Source organism: Furipterus horrens, unplaced genomic scaffold (assembly GCF_987537825.1).
Source record: "Furipterus horrens unplaced genomic scaffold, mFurHor1.1.pri manual_scaffold_12, whole genome shotgun sequence".
Classification (NCBI taxonomy): Eukaryota; Metazoa; Chordata; class Mammalia; order Chiroptera; family Furipteridae; genus Furipterus; species Furipterus horrens.
The window spans coordinates 48,117,598-48,143,697 of NW_028327182.1; the positions used below are offsets into that span (position 1 = coordinate 48,117,598).

The following is a 26,100-nucleotide window of genomic DNA, read 5'->3' on the forward strand; positions in this document are numbered from 1 at the left end:
ATGATGTCTCTCCTTAACTACTGTTGGACATCAACTGACAGCCTTTGTCTCTTTTAACCCTACATTTCTGTTTTGATATTTTCTTTTTTTCAGTTCTGTTGACGTAGTCTTTAAATGTATCGCTGATGTTTTGGTCCACTCCACCCTACTTCTCAAACACTCGGACACAGCCTGCACCGGTAGCCACGCCCACTCAAAAAGTTGTAGCTCCCGGAGGTTTGTCTGCATCAGCGAGCCGTACTGACGATGGTAGCGCGCAAGCGCACTTCCCGATTCCCAGTGGCGCGTTCCTCTTTCCCGGCTTCCTGGGAGGTGGATTCCCTGGCTTCGCTATCGGCTTCTCACCGCGGCTGGTATTGTGCTCCGGTCCCTCTTTTCGCAGTTCCCCAGCTCTCGGGGACGCTGCTGTGGGGCGCACGCCTCCCCCGCCGACAGACCCATGGCCGAGCGTGGGGAACTGGACCTGACCGGCGCCAAGCAGAACACCGGAGTGTGGCTGGTCAAGGTAAGGTTCGCGCGGCTTTCGCTTGCGGTCCTCCTACTATAAGTAGTTTAAGTTTCTTGAGACCGCCCCCCCTTCGTGCGCCCTTTAAAGTTCCTTATGGCCATCTTCACATATCTTGAGAGGCATGATTCGTTGTTATACACGGTTGCAGACGAGGAAACTAGTTTAGGGGACCACAATGTCTTTCAGCCGGAGTCCGAACCTCCCTGGAATGGATTTCCGTTCTCAACGACCTAGTGTTTCTGGGGCCCTGTCATGGTGTCCCAATTCGAGCGATGCATTTTACGCTAGACTGAAGAATTTCTGCATTGCCTCTTGGTGAAACTGATTTAAGTCATCAGCCTGTAAAGGAAGTTCAGTGTCAGCTTCCTGTACATTTTCTTCGGCCAGAAAGTAGAACCGATCCTTTAAATGCTCTCTTGGGTAGATGGCCCTTAATGGAGTTCTCAGGACATCTGAACAAGCTCTGAGCTCACGAAAGAAGAGACCATTTGATTGTAGTGTTCTTTTAGAGTACGGCTGGGTCTCCGGAAACAGACCGTAAGAAAAAGGGTTTTTGGAAAGACAGCAATCTCGATTAGCCCTTACCACAGTATTTGCACTTTACTCTTTCATATTGGTGAGTGTTGTTTCTTATGAGAGTTTCATAACATATATATGTTCAAAATGTGATTATGAGTCTTTGAACTTCAAGCAAAATGGTTTGTTAAATTTTAAAAAACCTTATCACATGGCTGCATTATCAAGTAAATATGAGAGGTCCTTCCAGTCCACCTCTCTAAAATAAACTGCCTTATGATCATTGCCTACCACGTCAAACCTGTGTTGTACTTTTCTTAGAGCACTTTTCACAGTCCGAAGTGATCCTGTGCTCATGTGTTCAGTGTTGGTTACCTCCCTCTCCCCTGTGCTTGCACACGTACACACACACACACACAGAGTCACATTCCATGAACATAGGACTCTTGCCTGTCACACCCAGAATTGTGTTTGGCACATGGTAATTGCTCAACAGATAGGTGATGAATGAATGCATGGCGTTTTACTCTTCAGCCCTAGCCTTTGTCTCTGCTACTCATTTGATTTATCACAGCTATATCAGTATGACTTAAAAAGATTGAGTAAATGAGCATTTCTCTCCTGCATGCTAAATGGAGGAGAAATGTTAAGGAGGTATCCCTTGCAGACTTAAAGAAAGAGCTTGAAAAAATGGTGGCACTTGAGATGATACATTTGTGATTGGAGTACAGTAAATGCTCAGTAAATGTTGTTTACCTTAACAGGATTTGGGTGGGTGTACAGAGGCATAGCATAGTATACCGTTTAACAGAAATACAAGACTGAAATGCATATTAACATGATGTGTCCTGGAAAACAAAGAGGAGATTATATACTTATAGCAAAGGGCCTGTGTTAAAAAAAAAGGTTGGGAACATATACTCATATTGTGAAGTGTGAATATCTTTAGTCTATAGGAAGGAAGCGAGTAACCTTTTGGAGGTTTTTAAGTAAGATAGGGATGCAAATGATTCAAAATAATTAAGCTTGAGAGGAAGATAAGCAGAGACAAAATTAGAAAATTATCACAGGATCATAGTTATGTGATAATGAAGTCTGAGGAGTTAGGGAGACTTTTTTCAGTAGGTTGTCAGTATGTGGTGACTGACTAAATGAGAATGTGAAAGAACGCAATGAATCTAAAATGAAGAAGCTAGTATGTGATCTCATACATGCATTGAATACATGTTGTCTTTTAAAGAAGAACTCAAGCCTTTGTCATTGTTTTATAAAGGTAGTTGTACTGTTTCATTGTTTATTGTTTACACTGTTGTTCCCTCATATCAACTTGGCACGCAGTATTTCTTTTTCTAATCTTATCAAAGAAACTAACAGGTTTGCAAATCTTTCCATGATGTGAAAGGACTTTCTGACAAGCTTATTTCAGAAAGGGGACAAGAATTGCTAGCTAGCAAACATTTTTTCTTCTAAAATTCATTCTTGTTCCCCCTTTGACAACTTTTATTTCTGCTCTAGTTAAAGGAGTACCAATAGGCAATGGGGTTTGATTTGCATACCTGTCAGATATTTTTACATGTTTCATTTGAGCTTGGGTTAATATTTAGTGTGAATTTCATGCCCATATCTTGAGCATACTTAGATTTTCATCTCTGAATTATAAGAATTAATTATGTGAGTGAGTCAAATTGTAATGGTGAATTTCATTTTCAACTTCCTTTGTGTGATGCTAAAATACAACATTTGCTTAGAAAGTTTATCTTTATTTTTATTCAATAAGAATTTGTGAATAGAACCACATACCGATTTCAAGTCTTTTCTCTATACCAGCGATTTTCAACTGATGTGGAAAACAGGAAACACCTAACTGTTTAGTCAGGGGCACTGACTTCTTGTTCCTTAGATTGTCAGATAAAAAAAATTACAACAGCCAACACAATACTGATGTGGTATGAAGGCCTTCTTGAACCATAAATATATAGGTCATGTAATAGAGTTGTATCCTATTGGTCACGTCACATAATGAAATTATGTCTGATGAGTTAATTCTTGATACCAGAACTCCTTTTATACAATTGTAGGCACCTGATTTTTTAAAAGGTCACTTTGGAGCAAAAAGAGTAGGTAATTACTATTATTATTTTTTGTAAATCAATCAACATAATTCTTATTTGTTTGTGAGATCATCAGAAAATAGTTTTTGGTGTGCTGAAGAATTTTAGTAGTTAATGTGTGCCATGGAATGAAAAAGATTGAAATTCACTGTTCTACATGTTAATATTTCTCATTATAAATAATACCTTGAGTTCTGATCTTTCAGGATCATTTGTTGCAAAATAGGTAAGTTTCTTCTTAAGAGTATCAAAGTTTATGGGCCAACTTGTACATATTTTATTAATTCCATCACTAGATAGGCGTAGAACAGGATAAGTACAGTTACGAGCTGTACATACAAGCTCTCTTAAAGTTTTGAGTAGGGAAAGAATTGTTTGGCTGAAACAGGGATGACTTCCTGGGGAAGGTAACATTTAAGAAGACATGTGGAATGGATTAGTTAGAAAAAACTTCCTAGAAGGGCAGGGCAGCCCTAGGGTTATTCAGGAAAAGGCAAACATAGTAGGAGACTGTGTACCATGATATCTAGTACCTGTTCTGTTCTGGCCTAATAAAATGCCATTTCTGGTGTTTTGAATATCTTAAATATACAAGAGAATAATGATCTAAGTAAGTTTTGATAGATAATAGACATGATTGGATTTAACTTTATAATAAATGTCACCTGCCAAAACATAAGCAGTCTGGAAGCTAGTTTCTTGTAGTTTGCGTTACCCTGTTCCTGTTGCTCAGTCTGTGTCACTTGTTAGGTTAGCAACTGGTCGCACCACTACTACACACCCTATACCAAATCATGATTTAAATTTTTGGATGATGTTTAAAAATGTTTTTAGCATAGTTCTGTTGTTTGGCTTCCAATATATAGACTTGGAAAAATCATCTTCTCTAGTTATGATTAGCTGAGGGTAAAGTACATGATAGGGAACAGGAGGAGTTAAAGCTGGCAAGGTTATTAGTAGTGGTGGGGTTTTTGTAAGTACGTACTGAATATCATACTGGGGCCTGAGTTATAAGAAATACTTCCTTTTGCGGGGTGGGAATGGACACATGGAGGTATTGACGAGAACTGCAGGAGGTCTAAACAACAGATTTTTAGCCAGCATAAAGATATGTTTCTAGCCCCATTAATCTTCCTCTTATAAGCATTTTGACTAATGTTTGTTGGAGAGGATCAGGACAGGAGGGATGGACATCATCCCCTCTGAATATTATGTCCTTTGTCAACAACTACAGTGTCACCAAGCTCAGCTTTTGTTATTTCACAGATAGGTAAGCAGTTGGACACTGGCTGCCAAAGAGAAAGCTTTATACAGGGAGAGGTGAAACTGGGATGGGTGACACCCCAGAGCCTTACAGGAGAAAAAGGAACTTAAATTTATTATGCACTAATTATTTTACACAGAGAAGGAAAACTCTGACGCCAAAAAACCTCCGCTGCCTTGCGGCATACCTCTTCAGGGGAAAGGCTAAGGGAGTAAACCCCGATAGAAAATCCGGAGCCGGAGTCCCTAAGGCGGTTTGACGTTGTAGTCAACACCGGCAACTCCTGCGGCGCACCTGAAACCAAGCTGTATTGACTCCGTCTTTCCCTTGGACCCTTCAGCTGCGAAGAGAGGGGGGGTCTGCTGCATGGGCAACAGCAGACCCTCCATATCACCCTGCCCAGGCTCTGTAGCTTCAGCTTCACTGGAGAGGACACTCCAGCGTCATCGCAAGATGTCGATTCAACACGGGAGGAGACAGATACCGTGTCACTCCCGAGTCGGACTGCACAACCATTCTCGGCGGTGCAGATAGACTCTTAAGAAGCTACACCATCGTCTCTTGAGACGGACGGCTGCCGACGACGAATTATTTTACAAAGCAAACCTGTGAAGGAGGTACTAATTATATTTTTCAGATGGTGAAATTGAGACTTAGGGAGGTTAATTATCTTGCCCGAACCTGGAACACAATTCAGATTTAGGTCTATTTGGCTACTAAGCTTATACCAGGAATAGAAAATGTCTTTTTTCCCCTCTGGGGTCTCTTTAATGAATTATCTCCCTGGAGAACAGAGATGAGGTGGAAATTTCATTTCTGTGAGCTTCGGTTGAGCTTGGGTCTCATCAGCTCCATCTGTTGCTTGTTACAGATTGGGTTCCCTGGGAAGCTGATTCTGAGAGAGACTAGTTATGGGTTCATTAGGGAGTGCTCTTGGGATCACCACCTGTGGAAGGAAAAGGACTTAAGCAGCATTGGGCAGAGGGTGTGACACAGTCTCAAGGAAAGCTGAGGACGATTCCACAGGAAGCCCTCCTACTCTCCTGAGTTGGGGCGAGCTATACCCTGTGTCTGCCAAGTGCATGATTTGGCCAAAGTGCCTCCAAAGTGGAGGCAATTCCAGAGAGGGCTAAAAGCTATCTGGCCACACTCCCAGCAGCTGGGGGAATAGGCTTTCAGTCCTAAATGGGGACTGAAGGCCTTGTCCATCACAGTGTTCACTACAGTGTCCTTAATTTGCTTGTACTTTTGGAGAAACAGGGCTTTGGAGATGAGTCATTGGGGAACTAGACCTTTGATGAAACAAAGTTGGCCAAGAAACTTAGGGGAGTGATGTCTGTACATATAACCTTAGCCTCTTTATTTCAAAGGCAGGTTTGACCTTATTATTTTTGGCACCTTGAGTGAGGAGTGATTGCCAGTCACTGTAATAGGCTTTGGGTATGTTTTGAGCCAAAACAGACATGGCCCATGCTGTGTAAACTAGAATTAATAGTCTGCTGCAGGAGACAGACATCAATCAAATAATAGTCCTAATGAAAACAATTAAAAACAGGTAAGGATACTGAAGCAAGGAATATTGCTCTGTGAGTGTGCATAACAAGGGAACCTAACCTAGGGGTCAAGGGAAGTTTCCCTGAGGAAATAATGCTTATTTGAGTTATTTTTCTGTCACTTTCTCTGGCCTTGGGAAATCTGAAAAAATCCCCTATTGTACCTATTATCTTATCTCTATCTAATTTTCTTTAATGAATGTGAAGACAGTGGAAACAACAAGATATCTCACAAGTGACATATTGACAAAAATATTAGGGGGAAATTTACTAAGAGAGTAGATTTCAGATATTCTCATTGTAAAAATGGGTAATTATGTGAGGAGATGATGTGTGGATTAGCTTGACAGTAGTAACCATTTCACTATGTACATTAAATCACATTGTGCACCTTGAATATATACAATTTTATTAAAAATAAAGACGTTTTTATTTAAAATATCAGCTTCCCCCCCACCCCCTGAAATAGCATTTTGGAGCCTTGGAATCATATACTGCATACTGTTTTTTTTTTTTTTTCCTTTTCTCCCTCTCTTTTTTCAGACTTAATGTTAATGGACTGGAATTCTGGGAAGCCCATTTCCATACGCTCTTGGTGTAGAGAGTTATGTATGATTGATATACTATCCTCATTTTATTCTATTTTTCATCGCAAAGGTATAGGATTTGACAACTAATGAATTAAGTAAGCTGGTCGGTTTACCTGGGAACTTACAATTTTATTATGATGATGATGACAGTGTAGCATGAGTACCAAACTTGTTTTTATTAACTTCTGGAACATAATTTTTTTTTTTTTAAGTTGGCAATTGCTTGTATTAGGTATAATTTATTGTACTGAATTTGATTTCTAAATTTGTTTCAGTGTATGATACATAGTTATTTCAGTTAGAACTCTATTCTTGTTTGAGGGCCTAAATTGTAGTCTTGAGCAGTTTGATCACACAGTTTTCTGAGCTGGTTAATGTATTGAAGAAGTGTGGTGTCATTCAAGAATTAAAATGCTCTGAAACATTCTTGTACTCCATTTATCTTAATAGCATTTCAAGGAATCAGCAATGAAGGGACAGTGGTGGTTTACAGAATGTGCCACTCCACTGCTGGCGTTCCCCCACCCACCCACACGCACACTTATTTTAAGGTAGATCTCAAGTTTCCCTCTGAGAATGAAATGAGGTTTATTAAAATTAAATTCTGTATCCTAGGTACGTATATCCCCAAAATACCATCATTGTCATTATGTTAACATTAGCTAATGTTTCTTCAATGATATCCAGTCATTAAAGTAACAGCTGTGCTCCTACTATGTACCAGGCTATTCTAGATGCTAAGGATACAGCAGTAAGCAAAACAGATAAAATATCTGCCTCATGCAGATTACATTCTCATAGATAATAAACAAATACATTAATGAGGCCTGTCCAGAAAGTATCCAGCCATATGAAATGAAAAATAGACATTTATTGAAGAAGATACAAGGAGCTGTAATAGGACAGTGACACCTCAGTCCCCTTCAAAGTAGACACCTTGGAATCTCACACGGTTCTCCCAGTTGCTATGAACTGCCCTGTCGTATTTTCCTGAATCTCATTGATGGTCTGAAATCTCTTCCCTTTCAAAGGTGATTTTAGGTTTGGGAAAAGCCAGAAGTTGCAAGCTGCCAAATCTGAGCTGTAGGAGGGCTGAGTCACCAGGGTAATTTGATGTTTTGCCAAAAAACTCTGCACAAGATGTGATGCATGAGTGAGCACGTTGTTGTGATGGAGCTGCCAATTACCAGTTGCCCATAGCTGCTGCCTTCTGAATCATCCAAATAGTATCTGTGGAGGAATGTTCAAGCTTAATGCAAAATTTGATGCAGATTTGTTGCTCTACTTGCTCAAGTCATTTTGAATGCGAGAGCCACACAACAGCAAACTGTTCTTGTTATATTAATAGTGGTTGGACTTTTTCCAGACAGACCTCATACAGCAAGTGATAAGTGCTTTAAAGAAAAGTAGATCAAGATAAAAGGTTTAAAAGTATGCTCTTTTACATAAGGTGGGAAGTGCCTCACTCTTAAGATAGATCTAAAGTATTGATAAATTATGTGATGTGACCTGCAGATAACCTGCAGGGAGAGTATTCTGGACAGAATCAAAGGTCCTTAGATGTATGGTGCTGGGAATGGTCATAGATCTGTATGGTTGGAATCAAGTGAGTGAGATGAGGTCATGGCATAGCCCGGGGCTGAATCATCTAAGACACAGGATTTTACTCTGAGTGACATGGGAAGTCAATAGCCATAGAGAGGCAGCATGGCATGGTGATTATAGAGCTCGAATGCTTAGGTTAGAATCTGGTTTGCATTACTAGTAATTGTGAGACCTTTGATAAATAATAATTCTTTGGTACCTCAGTTATTTCATCTGCAAATGGATAATTAATAGAGTTGTTATGAGAACTAAGTGAGGTAATATTTGTAAAGTGCTTAGAAAAGTACCTGGCACATAGCGCTATGTAGATGTCAAGTAAATGGAAGGGCTTTGAGCAGAACACTGTTACCTGATTTATGTTTTAAGATGGTCACTCTGGCTGCTGTATTGAGAATAAAATAGTCATGGACAAGAGTAGAAGCAAGGAAATCAGGAGGCTATAGCAATTTTTATACAAGAGATGATGGTAGTTTGGACTAGGATGGTAACCCTGGAATTGGTGAGAAGGGACTGGAGTCCAGATGTAATTTGAAGGCGTTGCTGGTAGGATGTGTTAGTTGACTGGATGTGGAATGTGTCGGGCAAGGGGCAGCTATTCTGGGTAACTCCAAAGTTTCATATTGAGTGCCTGGAAGAATGGAGTTGACTTCTACTGAGATATGGAAAATTGTAATAGGAGCAGGTTTATGAGGAATAAATAGTTCTAGTGTGGAGATTTTAAGTTTTAAATGTCAACTGAATATTCAGATGGAGAGCTTGCGTAGGCAGTTGGATATATAAGTTGGGACTTGGGGAGAGAGTGATGGTATTTAAAGCCATGAGACAGGATGAGACGCCATAAAATTGAGTGTGGCTAGAGAAGAGGAGAGGCCTGAGGACTGAAACCAGAGCCCTCTGAAGTTAAGAGGTTGTTAGGAGGGTGAGAATCTAGATGTGTGAACACCAAAATGGAGAGTCCAGAGAAGTAGGAGAAAAATCAGGAGAGATTATGGTGACTTGAAGCCAAGTGAAGAAAGTGTGTGAAGAAGGATGAAACAATTCTCAGATGCTATTGATAGGTGTGTAAGATTAAGACTAAACATTGACTACGCAATATGGAATCTTTGGTAACTGTGGTCATTAGTTTCAGTGGAGTGGTAGAGAGGAAAGCCTGTGTAGAGTATAGCAACATGGGAGAGGATAACTCTGGTCAGCCAGCAGGGACACCTCTTTCGAAGAGCTTTGCTGTAAAGAGAGGCAGAGAAATGGGTCAGTACGTACCTAATAAGGTGTGTAGTCTTTAGCAAATTTGCTAACCTCCCTGTGTCTCAGTTTTCTCATCTGAAAAATGGAGAAAATAATAGGATTGTGTAAGAATTAAATGTATAGGGATTAAATGGTTAATCTATTTAAAACATTTAGAAGAGTACTTGTCACTTGTTATCTATTGCTATATAACATTTCCACAGACTTAGTAGCTTGAAACAACACACCTGTATTATTGCATTGTTTTTGTAGATCAAGAATACTAGCGTGGCTTTGTTGGGTCTCTGCTTTGTATTGTCTCATAGGCTACAGTCAAGGTGTCAGCTAGGGCTGGATTCTCATCTGAAGTTGTGACTGGGGAAGGATTGTTTCCAAATGTCTATGGTTGGCAGACTTCAGTTTCTCTGGGTTTGTTGAACTGACTGATGGCCTAACTTCCTAGCTGTCTGTTGGCTGGAGCCTACCTTGAGTTTCTTGACACATGGGCCTTTCTATTCTGGGTGCTTACTTCATCAAAGCATGCAAACTTAGAAAACAATGAGAAGCAAGACTGAAGTCACCTAATCACAGGAGTAACATCCCACCACCTTTGCCATATTGTATTGAATAGAAAGAAGCAAGTCACCGGTCCCTTCTCACTCAAGGAGAGGAGATTACACTATGGTGTGAATATCAGGCATTGGGGGACATCTTAGATTCTTCCTATTACATTTAGTAAGCACTCTGAGTGTTAGCTGTTATCATCATCATCATCATCATCATTATTTTTCTGATGGAATAAGTAAGTAGAGAAGAGAATGGAAGAGAGAAAGGGTAGAATTGAAAGAAAGATGTTTAGGTTACAGGGAAAGAAATTAATGTACACAGGTGGTGATATAGGCAGACATGGCTTGCGTCTTCACACAACCACATCAAAATTACAACTAAAATAGAACAACCATGAGCCCAAACTGTCAGAAATTGAGTCAAATGGGAGTCTGACAAATATGGAATAAAGAAACCACATCCATGGAGGTGGAGCCAGCACGCTGGTGCCATACCTGAGACTTCATCAACCTGGCTTATACTGTTTGACCCACCTTGGAGATCCGCAGACTCCACCCCACCCAACCTACAGGCCCACTGAAGCTGTTTTTCCATATGAATGGCTGGGTTTGGCTCATGCCTCACAACTTCCTAAATCCTATGAAACAAGAAATAGCTGGCCTCACTGAGCTTTAGTCCAAGCACTTGGCAGCAGCCAGCTGAGATTCACAGCTTGGCTTCACCCGGGAACCTCTTAAACCCAGCACAAGTAGAAACCATCTCAGATTGCTTTTTAGCTCAGGCAAAACACAGGTGGGCGCTGACCTTGGACTGTGCCACCTGGGAAACCCCAGGGTCAACACACCCAGTGGACAGCTACAGACCACATTGGAGCATCACCATCCTGCCCCTGTACAGCAGATCCTCCATGAACGGCAGAGGTTGGTGGTCAGTGGTCATAGCCAGTCACTGAGAGCTGACTGGCCTGGGTAAATCCCTCCCATTGGTCTGCCAGCAGCAACCAAGGCTCAACTATAAGAAAAGTGTGTACTCAGCCAACATAAAGGGCACACCTTGAGTACCCAGCTTGGGTGATAGAGGAGGCTGAGCCATTGGACCCCACAGGACACCTACTACATTAGGCCATACTATCAAGACACAGTCAAAGCAGCTCTACCTAATACACAGAAATAAACACAGAGAGGCTTCCAAATTGAGGAGGCAAAAAAATTTGGGCCAAATGAGAGAATGGAACAAAACCACCCAAAAGAACTAAACTAAACGGAGATAGCCAAGCTATGAGATGCAGAGTTCGAAATAATTGGTGATCAGGATGTTAAGAGAAATGATTGAGTATGGTCACAAAATAAAGGAAGGAGTGAAGGTTATACAAAGTGAAATAAAGAAAAATATACAGGGAACCAACAGTGATGGGGAGGAAACTGGGATTCCAATCAACAGTTTGGAACAAAAGAAAGAAAGAAACATTCGCCCAGAAAAGAAAGAAGAAACAAGAATTGAAAAAAAACAAGGAGAGGCTTAGGAACCTCTGCAACAACTTTAACCCTTTGAGTGCCATGTGTAATTGCTAAAATTCGTCTGATAAATGCCAGGCTATTTTACTGAGAAATGCAGAGTTTATGAAAAATGTCTTTAAAAACATTATTATTCATAATAATTTGCTGAAATTTTCACGACATATAGTAAATACACTCTTGTAAGCAGTGTTCTTTGATGCGATTCAGCAAAAAATTTATTGCATTAAAATTATAACAATTATTTTAGAAAAAATAAATTCTTTCCTTCGATATGGCTTTTGAAGTATAATATATGGCATAATATAAAACATGATTATAATTTGAAAAAACCCTTACCAACATGAACAACAAGCAAGAAGTATGCCACATATTGCATAAATTTTTGAAAAAGAAAAGAAAACTTCAGAACGTACAAAAAGAACACAAATGGCATTCACACTAGAGACATATATCAATAGATATCAACAGTGAAAAACAGTTTATAAACAAAAATGAAATGCAAAAACAATACAATAATAGTAAAATGTTTATATATTAACATTTGTGGCTATTGACACATCTTGGGTGCAGCCCTTTGTCATGTCTCACACATACTGTTCTTGACCTGATTTTTCTTTCCAGTGTTGAGCATTCCTTACACAATCTTAGCTTTCTTTCTGGAAGCATCTCCTCTTTTTTTTTTTAATATGCTTTATTGATTATGCTGTTACAGTGGTCCAAATTTCTTTTCCCTTTGTTTCCCTCCACCCGGTGACATCCCTCCCTCCAGTTGTCCCCCCACCTTAGTCCATGTCCATTGGTTGTGCATATAGTTCTCAACGTCTTCCTGTCTACTCCACTTCCTCCTACTATGCTTCTTAATTCCTGTACCGTCTCCCTCCCTTCCGCCCCTTCCCCCTCCCTGCTGACCTCCTCTCATAATATTCCCCATACCTATAATTCTTTTCCTACTCTCGTTGCCTACTTAGTTTGCCGTTGCTTTGGTTCCCTAACTTCTGTTATTGGTTGTTGTGTTACAGTTTTCATTTTAATGTTCATAGTTTTGATCCTCTTCCTCCTAAACAAGTCCCTTTAACATTTCCTATAACAGCGGTTTGGATCTGATGAACTCCTTCAGTTTTACTTTGTCCTGGAAGCACTTTCTCTTGCCCTTCTATTCTGAATGACAGCGTTGCTGGCTAGAGTAATCGTGGTTGTAGGCTTTTGCTTTCATTACTTTGAATATTTCTTGCCAGTCTCTTCTTGCCTGCAGAGTTTCTTTTGAGAAATCAGCTGAGAGTCTTATTGGGACCCCGTTGTACGTAATTCTCCTCTTCTCTCTTGCTGCTTTTAAGATTCTCTCTTCATCCTTAATTTTTGACATTTTGATTATAATGTGTCTTGGTGTGGTTCTCCCTGGGTCCAGTTTTTTTTTGAACTCTCTGTGCTTCCTGGACCTGTAAGTCTATTTCCTTCCCCAAGTTAGGGAAGTTCTGCTTCATTATTTTTTCACATAATTTTTCAATTTCTAGTTGTTCTTCACATCCTGGCAACCCTATGATTCGGATGTTGGCCCGCTTATAGCTGCCCCATAGGTTTCTAAGCCTCTCCTCATTTTCCTCACTTATCGTTTCCTCTTTCTGTACTGGTTGACTGTTTGTTCCTTTGTTGATTTGATCCCTGGTTTTCCTTCCCTCACCACTAGTTTTGTATGTGTTTTTGTTCATTTCAGCAGGACTAGCCCTCAATCCCTCCCCATCTTGTTTAAGATCTGCTGTTAGGTCTGTAAGCATTTTTATAACCAAAGCTCTGAAATGTGCCTCAGAAAGATTTTCTATCTGCTGCTTCATTAGATTAGATATTTACTGTCTGTTCAGCTGCGTCACTGGGATCTCTATAATGATCTGTGCCATCCTGAACAGTTTTGTGTTTACGTTAGATTTTTGGGCGGGTCTGTCACACCTCTTATGCTATAGGAGGCGGAGTCCTGTGCACTCATCACAACCGGGCAACCCTTCTCACCACACTGTGGCGTTTTCTGTAGGGGTGGTGGTCCAAGATGGATTCCTGCCATTCACTCTGCTGAGAGACCGGGAGCCTCCTCCTCCGTCGCCACCCGCTCCGGGCCTCACAGTCCAAGGCAATGGAGGTCTGCCTTCCCCGGCATTGGAATCACATGGTGATGGGTCTGGTCTACAGCCGGGGGTGCTCCCCAGGCGCTTCTCGCCTCCCTTAAATACAGGTGTCTGTGCTTACTGCCGCTGTCTCTGCTGCTGCTGCAACAAGCACAGCTTGACCTCTCCGCCCCGGCTTTGCCCCTCCTACCCATCAGATGAGCACCACTTCTTTATAGCTTTATATGTTGGATTTCCATTTATTTTCTGAAACTTCTGGTTATTGCTGGTTTTGCAGTAGTTGTATTCCTTCTTAGTTGTGAAGGGAGATGGAACGTCTCAGTCTAGGCCTCCATTTTGGCCGGAAGTCTCTGTGCATGGAAGCATCTTTATGCCTTATTTGTGAGGGGGACCTGGTGGAGTTTCTTCATTGCTGGATTTGTTAACAGTGTCTCTAATCTCATGCCATTCTGTGGGAAGCTATTCTATTATGGAGGTGTTGAAGTTCAATCGAAACATTGGTTTGTTCCCACCTAAAAATTTTTTCTTATAAAGAATGTATGCATTCAGCAGCATTCTTGTTTTCTTTTTTTGTAAGTATATTTTATTGATTGTGTTGTTACAGTAGCTCCAATTTTTTCCCCCTTTGCTCCCCTCTGCCCAGTACCCCCCTTCCCTCCAGCCATCCCACTGCCCTTAGTTCATGTCCATGGGTCATGCATATAAGTTCTTTGGCTTCACCCTTTCTTATATTATTGTTAACTTCCCCCTGTCTATTTTGTACCAACCGATTTTGCTTCTTAATCCCTGCACCATTTCCCCATTTCTCCGCCTCCCTGCTCCCAGCTGATAACCCTTCAAATGATCTCCATACCTATGATTCTGTTCCTATTCTGGTTTGCTTAGGTGCATTTTGTTTTCATTTTTTAGATTCAGTTGTTGATAGTTGTGAGTTTGTTGTCATTTTAGTGTTCATAGTTTTGATCTCTTTTTTCTTAAGTAAGTCCCTTTGACATTTCATGTAATAATGCCTTGGTGATGATGAACTCTTTAGCTTCACCTTGTCTGGGAAGCACTTCATCTGCCCTTCCATTCCAAATGATAGCTGTGCTGAATAGAGTAGTCCTGGTTGCAGGTTTCCTTTCATCACATTGAATACTGCTTGCCAGTCCCTTCTAGTCTGCCTAGTGTCCTCTGAGAAGTCAGCTGATAGTCCTATAGGCAGCCTCCTGTAGGCAACTCTCTGCTTCTCTCTTGCTGTCCCCAGGACTCTTATCTTTCACCATTGTCATCTCAGTCATGATGCATCCTTGTGTGGTCCCCTCTGGGTCCAGCTCGCTAGGGACCCTCCATGATTCCCGGACCTGTATGTCCATCACCTTTGCAAATTTTGGGAAGTTTTCCTCATTTTTTTCAATTCTTGCCTCCTCATTCTGCACTGGTTGACTTTTTTTCTTCTTTATGTTCCAAATCATCCATTTGAACCCCGGTTCCCTTCCCTTCACCATTGGTTTTGTGTGGCTTTTTCTTCGTTTCACATAGCATAGAATTCACTTCTTCTCTTATGTGTTTACCATACTCAAGCCTATCTGTCAAGCCTGTGAGCATCTTTATCACCAGTGTTTTGAATTCTGCATCTGTAAGGATGTCTATCTCCTTGTTGCTTAGTTCTCCCACTGGAACCTTGATCCGTATCCCCTTTTTGGCCATACTTCTCTGTCTCCTCATTTTGACAGGCTCCTGTGTTTGTTTGCCTCCATGTCCCAGGTAGAGCTGTCGACCCTGTTACGTTGTAAGGGGTGGAGCCTTAAGGATTCGTCATTACAGGGTGACCTGTTTCACCACGTTGTGGCACTGAATGTGGGGGAGGGGTCCGAGAGGGAACAATGCTGCCTGCCCTGCGCTCGCTCCTTTCCAGGCACCTCTCCCAGTTTTGTACCAGACTGGCGCCCCTCTAGCTGTTGCCCTGGCCGTCATTCCCAGAGTGGGTGGGTCTGCAGACGTCCTAGGACCGTGGGGGCCCTTTAAACAAGTTGACTCTGCTGATACTGGCAGTTCCTGCCTCCACCCCAACCCCCACTCGTCTGCACAGTCAGAAGCAGTGAGGCTTCATTTTCGCCAATGCTGGACTGTGAGCTGCGAGGTCCAGTGAGGAGCTGGGAACGCTCCCCATGTGTCCCTCCTGTCTTCTTAAAAGGTGTGACTATGCTTCCTGCCGGCCTGCTGCTGCCACCACACCATGTCCTCTCCACCCTGACTCCGCCCCTCCTACTTGTTGGATGAGTATTTCTTCTTTATATCTTTGTTTGCTGGACTTCCATGCAGTTTGATTTTCTGGAACTTCTGGTTGTTTCTAGTTTTGAGGTAGTTGTATTCCTTCTTAGCTGTGGAGGGAGACACAGCTTTTCTGTCTATGATGCCATCTTGGCTGGAAGTCCCCATACAAAATATACACACAAAGAAATATAAAGAAAAAATTACCTGAATATACTGTTTATTTTGATTTATTTTATTCATATAAAGGCTATATATTGTTACTGTAAGTCAAATTGTGTACCAGTAGTAAAGTTCTGCTACCAAACATACATATTAAGGTATTTTATTTTTTCAAACGACAGGCTAGGGAATGCCAAAATGAGATACTTGAAACATTCTCTTTCAGTTGGCAAAGCTTTAACAAATTGCTTCATGAGAACCAGTTTTATGTGCAGAGATGGGAATATAATGTTCTTTCTATCAGCAAGTGGCTCATGTAGAATGTTTGGATCAGCAGGTTTGAGGTCAGATCTTGGAGGCGAATTTGACTCCACCCAATGCTTCTCACAAGCTCTGCTGTTCCACATACACAGAAAACAGGGATACTTGGTGTATCCATGTTGCTGACCAAGGAAGAAGCAGACCATTTTAAGGTCAACACAGAAGATCCTATTGTGCTTGTGATATCGCAACAGATCAGTGACTCTCTTTGTCTTCGTATTCTTCACGAAAACAAACTGAATGGCCAGTTGGGACTGCACCAAATAAACTGCCCTTGTGGAGGAGGGCACACTTCAAGCTCCGCTTGAGCTATCGATGAACAGTCGCCATTGAGTTGTGTTGTAGATTGGAATTCCCAATTCCTCCATTAAACCATGTATGTTATGGCAATAGACAAAGCCACCGTCGCTTCAAAAGTACTGCAGAAATGCACTTTCTCATGATCGAAAGAAGGATGCCTTCACTCCTTTTTCAAGCAAGTTTTTCTCGTGCAGTCTTGATGCTAGGAGTTCTGAAGCCTTTTTGGATAGTCCCAAATCTCGTGCCAAATCATTCCACCCATGCTGATCAAATCCCTTATGAACTGAGTCCTCTTCAATTTCATAATCTTCATCGTTGCTTTCACTTAGTTCTTCACCATACTCCTCTGTTTTTCGAAAGAGGGTAGTTCAATGAAAATTGGCACTGGGATTTCAGTTGAATGAGGCACTGGGCGTATAGCTGATGGTAGACTAGGATGCTCTATTTTACATTTATTTTTCTTGTTATATCCTGACGTTTTCACTGTATAAAAGTAACAGTCACTTGAATGATCTCTGGGCTCTCGCCAAACCACAGGTATACCAAATGGCAATTTATCACATGTTCCCGTCATCCGCATCTGTAAACTCACGACACACTGCTTGCACACACCTTGTGAGGGGCCCAAGACTTATCTTAATCACCAGGTTTTACTTTAAAATATGCATAATTGGCTTGCCTGACAAATGCACTGATGTTTGTCCTTTGGGAATGGTGAAACTGCCACAGATACATAACAAAACAAATTTGGGTTGTTTAGGCACTTAACGATGAGAAATAGCAGAGGCCATCATGCTCTGAAGGAAAGGAAATAAGAACATATGTAAATAAAAAAATAAATTCTGTTAACTACTTGTATACAGACAAGAACTCGGACTACACTTGGGGATACAATTCACTATATAGAGGGGCACACAACCTCTTATCACACTGTCTCATGTGTAACTGAATAGCCTAGACAAGTATGAACCTGTCACTGGTCTCCAAGGTCATCCCACAGCCCTCCCCACTCGAGGGAGGTTACTCTCAGCCAATAGGAGAGCACTAGTGCTTTCCTTGCCTAGGCTCGATCTAGCCTAGAGTGGTCGCATTAAGATAAGCTGTACAGAAAAAACTTGACATGATAGAGGAAAACTAACTGCAATTCTGAAATCATCATGCCTATTGAAGTCTAAAACAGCTGAAAAATTGTACTCAGCAGAGTTATGTTAAAAATTGTTTCCCTTTGTAATAAAACTTAACTTTTGAAATCATCTTATAGTCAGTGGTATCCTAATTAATATCATATCAGAGTGTTATGCTCCTTTGACAAGCCTTTCTGGCAGCCTTTCTTATCTCTGAACTTTTGTTGAACTTACTTGGGAACATAGTTAATACTTTTTTATTTTTATTTGAGCCATCTTAGTTTTGTGTCACCAACTTAATTGGTTTAAAGCTCTTTGAGAGCTAATATCATTTTTACATATTTTAGTATCTATATAGTTCAAAACATATGAGTTTGCTATTGATTATTTATTACAGGCAGAAAGTAAAATGGAAGCAGTATATCATTTTATGTTTCAAAAGATTTGTTAGTATCCAAAACATAGTCTTAGCAGTGTTTTACTTTGTTTTAGGTTCCTAAATATTTGTCACAGCAATGGGCTAAAGCCCCTGGAAGAGGTGAAGTTGGGAAACTGCGGATTGCCAAGTAAGTTATTTGCATCTTTTTGACGTTTTGAAATGCTGTTTTAAAAAATTTTTATAAGTGCTTTTAAATGGAATTACAATCTTTTTCAGAAATTTTACCTGGAAAATTAGAGGTAATGAGCATGTCAAAGCTACTCAGGAGATGGTTAGGTGCTTTGTAGGGAGTCATGTGTGCACACGGATAAACATACACAAACACACTCGCACTGTCCCCTCCCTATTGACATGTGTAAATAAAGTCAAATTTATTGGTAAAACTTATTGGCGGTAATACAGAGTATGTAGTTTCCTCATTCCTCCCTCCTGTCAACATCTTATGAGAAGGTGTGCTTGGGTTGTCATAACTGGATGTATCAAGTTAAGTCCTTCAGTGGAAGGATTTTGCCCTTGTGCCACTGTTGGAAGGGGGTAGGGAATACTTGATAAATAATGTAACAGTGTAGTTTCCTGGTGGAGGAAATGGCCTTCTTACAAAGAGAATCCTCCAAAGTTCACCCAGTGTCAGCCAGAGGCCTTGTGTTCCACTCTGTATCCATTCAATTTACTTTTATTTTTATTTTTTAATGACTGAAGTAAAAAAGGTCTAAAACTGCAGCTTCTGAAAGAATCATTTGTTCTTGCCAGTCTTGTACCTCTCTTTGAACTTGACCTTGGCCTCCCCACGGGCTCTGTTCCAGAGCATGAGCAACAGTTTTGTCCAAGGGGATATGCACAGAGTACATTGTGGGCATGAGGTGATTGTAGTTATAAACTTTCACAAAAGATCTCTGACCTTTTGAAAGTTTTCTTCTTGCCCATGGCAGCTGTTTCTTTGTGGACATAGTGGTCAGTTCCAGACACCAGAGCATGGCCCTGAGGGCAGTCTGAGGTACCATCATCCATGTTCTTTATGATGACTGCTTTGCGTCTGGAGTAGCTTCCAGCTAGGCCAGCACCACCTTCCTGGGTTTCATAAACTTGCCCATTTCCACAGTAGCCACTCGGGCCTAGAGCAGAAGGACTCTCTGTCCATTCATTCTTAGTCCAACTCTTAACAAGATTTCCCTGCCTGCTGCTTCATGGAAATAGCTCTTACCTGTCACCATTATCCACTTCCTAATCAAGCTTTTGCTTCAAAACAAACCACCCCAAAATTCAGTGGCTTAGAACAAAAACCATTTTATTTGCTTCTAATTCTATGGGGCAGTTCTGGTTGGGGCTTACCTGCTTGACCTTTCTAGCTAGAGTGGCCTCACTCAGGTTTCTAGTGGTTGGCTTGCTATCAGCTCGGGTAGTGGTAATGTGTATTTCATCTCCATCATGATTAGTCACATGATGGTGAAAGAATTCTTAGTAGCAAAAGAGAGTGGAAACCCCAAAGCACAAGCACTTTGCAAGCCTGTTCTTGGATCTTGTTTGCCGAAGTTCTGTTGACCATTGCAATTCCCATAGCCAAGCCCAACTTCAAGAGTGGAGCAATAGACTCCATGTCTTGGTGGGAGTCACTGCAAATAATTTGTGGTCCATTTTTGCAGTCTGCCACATCCACATTCCTAAATCTCACAGTCAACTAGCAGCCCTATTAGTTCACCTTCAATAGAATTGAACATATTGATCACTTCTATCCCCAAACACTTTTTTCCACTTTGCTTCTGAGACATCATTCTCTTGCTTCTCTTCTCTCACTGGTTATTCTTCCTATGTGTCTATTGCTCGCTCCTTCTCATCTTCTCAGTCTTTAAATGTTATGTGACCCTAGGGTTCAGTTTTTAGTTCTTCTCTCTATATGACTGGCTTTTTAGGTGGTCTTATCAGGTTTCATGGCATATCAGATTGTATTTAAAGCTATATCTCAGGTATGGCCTCTCTCCTGATCTCCAAGACTCATATCGGACCACGTCTATGATGTTTTCCCTTGGATGTTTCAGAGCATTTCAAACTTAATAATCACTCTTCCTGTCTTCCTTCTTTTTGGAGCACTCTTCCTTTAGCTATCCCCATGGCTAATATTAGTTCAGCCAGGCCTTTTATAATCATCCTATATAAAATAGCACCTATTAATCTATTTCATCCTATATAAAATAGCACCTATTAATCTATTTCCCTTACTCTCTTTTCCCTCTGTAGAACTTAACTATCATTCTTTCCTTCAGTTGATACGTATTTATTCAGCTTCTGCAATGCCCATCTGACATACTATTTTTTTGTTGTATGTTGCTCACCTGTCCTACTACAGTAGAAGCTCCACAAGGTCAGAATTTCTATCTTATTGAATGCTTTATCTCCAGGGTCTAGAACAGTGCTTAGCATAGTTGACACTTAGTAAATATTTGTAGAATCAGTAAATGGAAACTGCTATGACAAATTTATAATAATAGCTATTTAATTCTTTAGTTCCAAAAGAAAGGTAATTAGAAAATTAGAATATTAACATACTTAGGCAAAATTTTTTTTGCTTCTCCCAATGTGTAGAATATAGAACCTAGACCTCTTCTTTTGCCTAAAATAACCACTATCTCTATGTAAGGTTTATACTTTTTCGGGGGGGAGTGTCATTTTAAAGTTTCCTCATTAGAACCAGTCAGTTGTGGAATTTGGATTTGGTGGACACCCTCTGGGTTTTGTTCTTTGGAGGAGCAATGCTGTATTTTTGGATGATGTCGTATTTTTAAGAAACTTGGATACTTTCATGTGTTTATACCCTAAGTATTTTATTCTTTATCTTACTTGCTTTTGTTTAAGATATACCTTTCAATTCCTCATTTTGTTTTAACAAGACATGAATTGGAAGCCGGCAGGCATTGATATCCATAGTTCTTTTTATTTTATTTTATTTTTAGATTTTATTCATTTATTTCTAGAGAGAGGGGAAGGGAGGGACAAAGAGAGGGAGAGGAACACCAATGTGTGGTAGCACCTTGCGCGCTCCTAACTTGGGATCTGTCCTGCAATCCAGGCTTGTGCCCTGACTGGGAATTGAACAGGCAACCCTTGGGTTTGCACGTAAGCGCTCAATCCACTGAGCCATACCAGCCAGGGCTTATATAAATAGTTCTTAAAGTTAGGTAGAGACACACAGTACCTCCTTTTTTCAAGAAATAATTACACATTTAATAACAGAACCAGGCTTGAATTCAGTCCTTTGAGTGGTAAGAAAACTACAGCAGATCCTAGTTCCAGGTCTATTAAGTGACTTTGTACAGGTCACTTAATCTGTGTTTAGACATCTTATCCCTAAAGTTACATGTGTTTGCAGGCCTTTTATGTGAATTCAATGAGGTAATATGGAAATAATTGTAATTTATTTGTATATTTAGCTTTATGAAGTGAACATATTCCTCGAAAGTTGTAGATAGATCACATTTTTGGTGAGTTCTGCCTTTATTGAAAAAATAAGGAACAAATGTTTTTAAATGAAAACTGTGGTGACCTTTTTTCTGGAATTCTTCTTAATGCAAATAATTACCTACTTTTTCTGTTAGGTACTTCAGAATATCTTATAATTGGTTTTACTGGAAATGGGAACCACACAATAAAATCTCAGAATTATATGTTACTGAAAAAGGCAGGCTAAAAGAAAAATGTGTTTAAGTGATGAACCATGTAGTTTTGTAGAATGGCCACACTAGAGCTCAAGACCTGGTTTCTAGTCCTGATTAGCTGTTGATAGTTGTCTTTGGCTTTGGGTCTTAGTCATCTAAGTCTTAGTTTTCTTGTTTGTGGAGTGTGAATAACAATGCCTTCCTAACCCATAGAGTGTTTATAAGACACATGAAATAGCTTAAGGTTTGTTAAAATGTTTTGTAAAGTCAAATGGTCTCTCATATTTATTTACTTATTACCATGAATATTGCATTTCTGAAAACTTCAGTGTAAAAAAAATACCTGCTTGAGGAATATAAAATCTTTATTTTGGTGGTGGTGGTGGGAGGGGGCTGTTATGAGAACTAGAGTGAAAGGAATCAAGGTTCTGGGAGAGCTAGGCAAACCCAGTCTACTACTTTGAGCTCTGAAGTAAGGTATTAAAGACAGTATGGTAAATAAGCAATAATGGATGTGCTACAATTTTTCTTTCTTTTTTTTTTCCAATTATATTTATTGCTTATGCTATTAAAGTTGTACCAATTGTTCTCCCCCACAATCCCCCTCCACCCAGCAACCCCCCACTCCCTCATAGTTGATTCTGGTACCACTGGTGTGAGACCCATACTGGGAGAACACTGCTAACCCCCTGGTAGGTACTTTCCAAGGGGCCCAAGCAGGGAAGCCTCTAATGAATGCACCAGGAAAAAGAGTCAACCTTAAAATACGTTCAGCCCCAGAAAGTAGGAAGCTGACTTTTGACAGTACCAGTCCACTAGAAACTTTTGGTTCCTCTTTCTCTACACTCTAATTTGGATGGCCTTCCTGCCTTGGAGAAAATGAGAAGAAAAGAAATGAGAAGTGGATTGCACCCTCTTTCCTGGACAGCACATCTGGACATGTGGTGCTGGTAAATATTTAACCAGCACCTCACTTTTTTTAAAACAGCACACTGACTCTTCAAGGTAAAAAGCCCTATCTTGGAGCTTTTGCCTATTTCTGTGGTGTAAATACTCCCAGCACAGCCACTTCAGGCTCCCAATATGATGTCACTGAACGCCGAGTTGGGAAGAGAAACCCACAATTGTGAATCAGTGGGAACCCCATCCTCCTCACCATTGCCACTAGCCTGAAATCATGCCCAAGCTGGGGTGGTGGAGCTGTTGAAGAGTATATGGTTTTTGACTGTGCTCTATTATTTAAAGTGACCATAGGGCTTTCAGTTATTGTTCATTTTCATCCAGCGGTAGGGGAAAATGAACAAATATCAGTTCAGTGATCATTAGAAACAAAAGTAAAGTTTCATTTTGGCAATATCTTAAGGATGGTGCCTATCTAATGTATGGGTTATGTGAGAAATAAAGCTCACAGTGAAACACCAGGACATAGGACTTAAGCAGTAAACAAGGCATTTGTTTATTCACGGATTTGCAAGTCCGGGCGGGCGCAGCTAAACAAATAGTGTGCGCCAGGGCTTAAAGTGGGCCGCTTTTTTATTCTAACACAATTAACCCCTCTTTCCTCTCCCTCCCCTTCCTCTCTGTTTTTCCCTACTGGATGCTCTGGAGTTACATAATAACGCGATTAATTCAACTAAGGGTGGCAATTGGCTCATGAATAAGTTTCATTAACTTGCTGACCATGCATAATTCCCAGATAAATATTCCCAGACCATGGATAAATATTCCATGATGGGTGCCCCTCACACTCTGGGTTATCTCTGACTGTTTATATCTCCAGTCTTATGTTTCCAGTCACAATTTCCCAGGTGATAAATATTCCTTAGCTCTGACAATCTGTGTCTCTAGCCCCTCTTGAAAGTTTTCTTAACCTGCTTACCACATTCTCTTTTGCTGCTAATCATTTCTTACCAGTCTGAGTGTCACTTTTATCAGTACCTCACAGTTACATTGGCAACTTTTATCTTTAAAACTGTTAAGATACTTAAAAAAGGATTATCAATAAGAGGAAATACAAAACTGAAAGGTGCATGTGAAATCTGAGCTCCCAAATTGAGACACAGATGTATGTTATCAATTGCTTTTTCTGCAACTATTGATAAGATCATATTGTTACAGAACCCCTGGGCTGCTCCAGTTGAAAACAAACCCACGGGCTCTTTAGTTAGGGGCCCGATTGCCCGCCGCCAAAATTATAACTCTCAATACCAGAGTTTGGTGAAAAGAAAAAGAATTGTTTATTTAACAGTTATATAGATTTAGTTATTTGCGGATTTCTGTTGTTAAGTCTTATGCTCTTTAAAACACCCACAAACACATATTCTTGCCTCCCCACTACCAAACCAGGCTAGTTTTAGGAAAGTCAGAGAAACCGTTTCCCTACTTTCCAAACACAGTTCAGCTTTACCAGCAGCTGCCAATCATTCAATCTGATTGGGGAGGTCCTTTCTGTGCTGTGGTGCCCTCCAGCTCTCAATGCAGAACCACCTGGATTCTCAGCCTCCTTGCAAACTGCCTTCTTCCTGCAAACCGTGTGGATCTTCTCTCCTTCTCAAAACTGCATGGCAAGAGCCTCTTAAAGCAGCCTGGAGACCCCTTCTCCAAGCCACATGGAGAAGGCCCCTTCACCAAGCCACGTGGAGGGAGCACAGGAGAGAGCGAGAGAGCAAGAGCGAGCACACGAGTGAGAGAGTCAGAGCACCAGAGCGAGAGCCAGAGTGCCAGTGAGAGCCAGAGCCCGAACGAGAGCTTGAGAGACTCCCAGAGTGAGAGCACGAGTGAGAGCACGAGCGAGAGTCAGAGCGCCAGAGCCAGAGCGCGAGTGAGAGCCCGAGTCAGAGAGCGAGAGTCTCAGAGAGAGAGCACCAGCGAGAGCCAGAGCGAGAGAGTCCGAGAGCCCGAGCGCCAGTGAGAGCCAGAGCCCGAACGAGAGCTTGAGAGAGTCTGAGCCAAAATGTCCGCAGCCGCTTATATATCCCTGACTGCATCATCTGACGCAGTGGGCACCGCAAACAGCTCCGACCACCCACAGAACCCCACGTAGGCTCTGTGTGCTTTCCATACCGTCCCCTGGTTCAAGACTCCTCCCATCTGCCTGAGGCTTTGGATGCATTAAAGCCATTTGCATAAGAAAGACAGTAGCCACCAGCCTCAGGCATGTGGAAGCATTTGAAAAGCTGCTTACTTCTCCCCATCCCCCAGCAGCAAACTCTGGGGATTTTTGGACTCCCCTGTTTCTGTAACAATATGGTTTTTATCCATTGTTTTTCTTTTTAAGTTATATTTGATTGATTATGCTATTACAGCTGTCCCAATTTTTCCCTTTTTGACCCCTCCATCCAGCACCCCCCACTGCCTCCGGCAATCCTCATAGATGTAGGACATTCTGTAGTTGCTGAGGTTTGTTTTGGAGTTTTCTTCAGTGTTCCAAAATAGACATCCCCGGGTGGTCTCAGTGATTAAAAAACAAAAGAAGCTGTTCAAAGATGCTAAGATTACATTGGAAGAGTCACCAAAGATGCATATAAGATAGGTATACTATGAAGATTAAATAAGCAAACATATTTGAACATCTCTGATACAGTAGGTTTATAATCAGTGAGATCTAGTTTTTCTTCACATCTTAATTGTTTGAATGATGTGGATCATGTTCATTCCTCGTTAGGGAGCTTCACCCCTGTTAAATGCAAAAATAGAATGAACGGAGGAGTTTCTCTTTTGGATCTCATCTCCCTTCTCCTCTTGCTGCTATTTGTCACAATTGAAGTCTTAGGGAACCTGTTAGAAACAAGGACATAGTGACTCCCAAACCAGTAAAAAGTCATTAGTAACAAAGGGCAAATGTAATTAAAGGGTCTTAAGGGCAAATGTAATTAGAGGGTCTCTGAGAAGGGAGCTGACATCACTGGCATATCTACAAACCACAGAAGGGGCATTTAGATAACCGTGTTAGATTGTAACTCCGGAGTAACCAGTAATGGAGAAACGGGGAAGAAGGAGAGGGGAGGGGGAGCTAATTGCGTTAGGGCGGGGAAGCTAATCGCTCTCACTTTAGGGCAAAGAAGATAATCACTTTAGGGTGGCAATTTTAGGGTGGAGAAGATAATCACTTTAGCGTGGCAATTTCAGGGTGGAAAAGATAATCACTTTAGGGTGGCAATTTCAGGGTGGGGAAGCTAAGACTATCAAACCAGTTTCCTTTGTCTACTTGGCGCGCACATTCTCCTGGCTGTGAGGGTGCGCCCGGCTCTGCAGACTCGTGAATAAAGGCCTCGTTTTACTGTTC

General features: G+C 41.1%; 1 protein-coding gene and 1 pseudogene across 1 annotated transcript in view; one reads left to right on the forward strand and one right to left on the reverse strand.

Moving 5' to 3' along the window:
• The first annotated feature begins 267 nt into the window (after nt 1-267).
• The window catches only part of GTF2F2 (general transcription factor IIF subunit 2), a 216,396-nt gene continuing 190,563 nt past the window's right edge, over nt 268-26,100 (forward strand). Inside the window, exons 1-2 of the mRNA XM_090258587.1 lie at nt 268-505; nt 18,222-18,295. Of these exons, the coding sequence (XP_090114713.1) occupies nt 440-505; nt 18,222-18,295 (140 nt within the window). The 5' untranslated portion in view covers nt 268-439. The remainder of the gene's footprint in view (nt 506-18,221; nt 18,296-26,100) is intronic.
• LOC149996137 (large ribosomal subunit protein eL27 pseudogene) lies at nt 18,902-19,259 on the reverse strand (annotated as a pseudogene).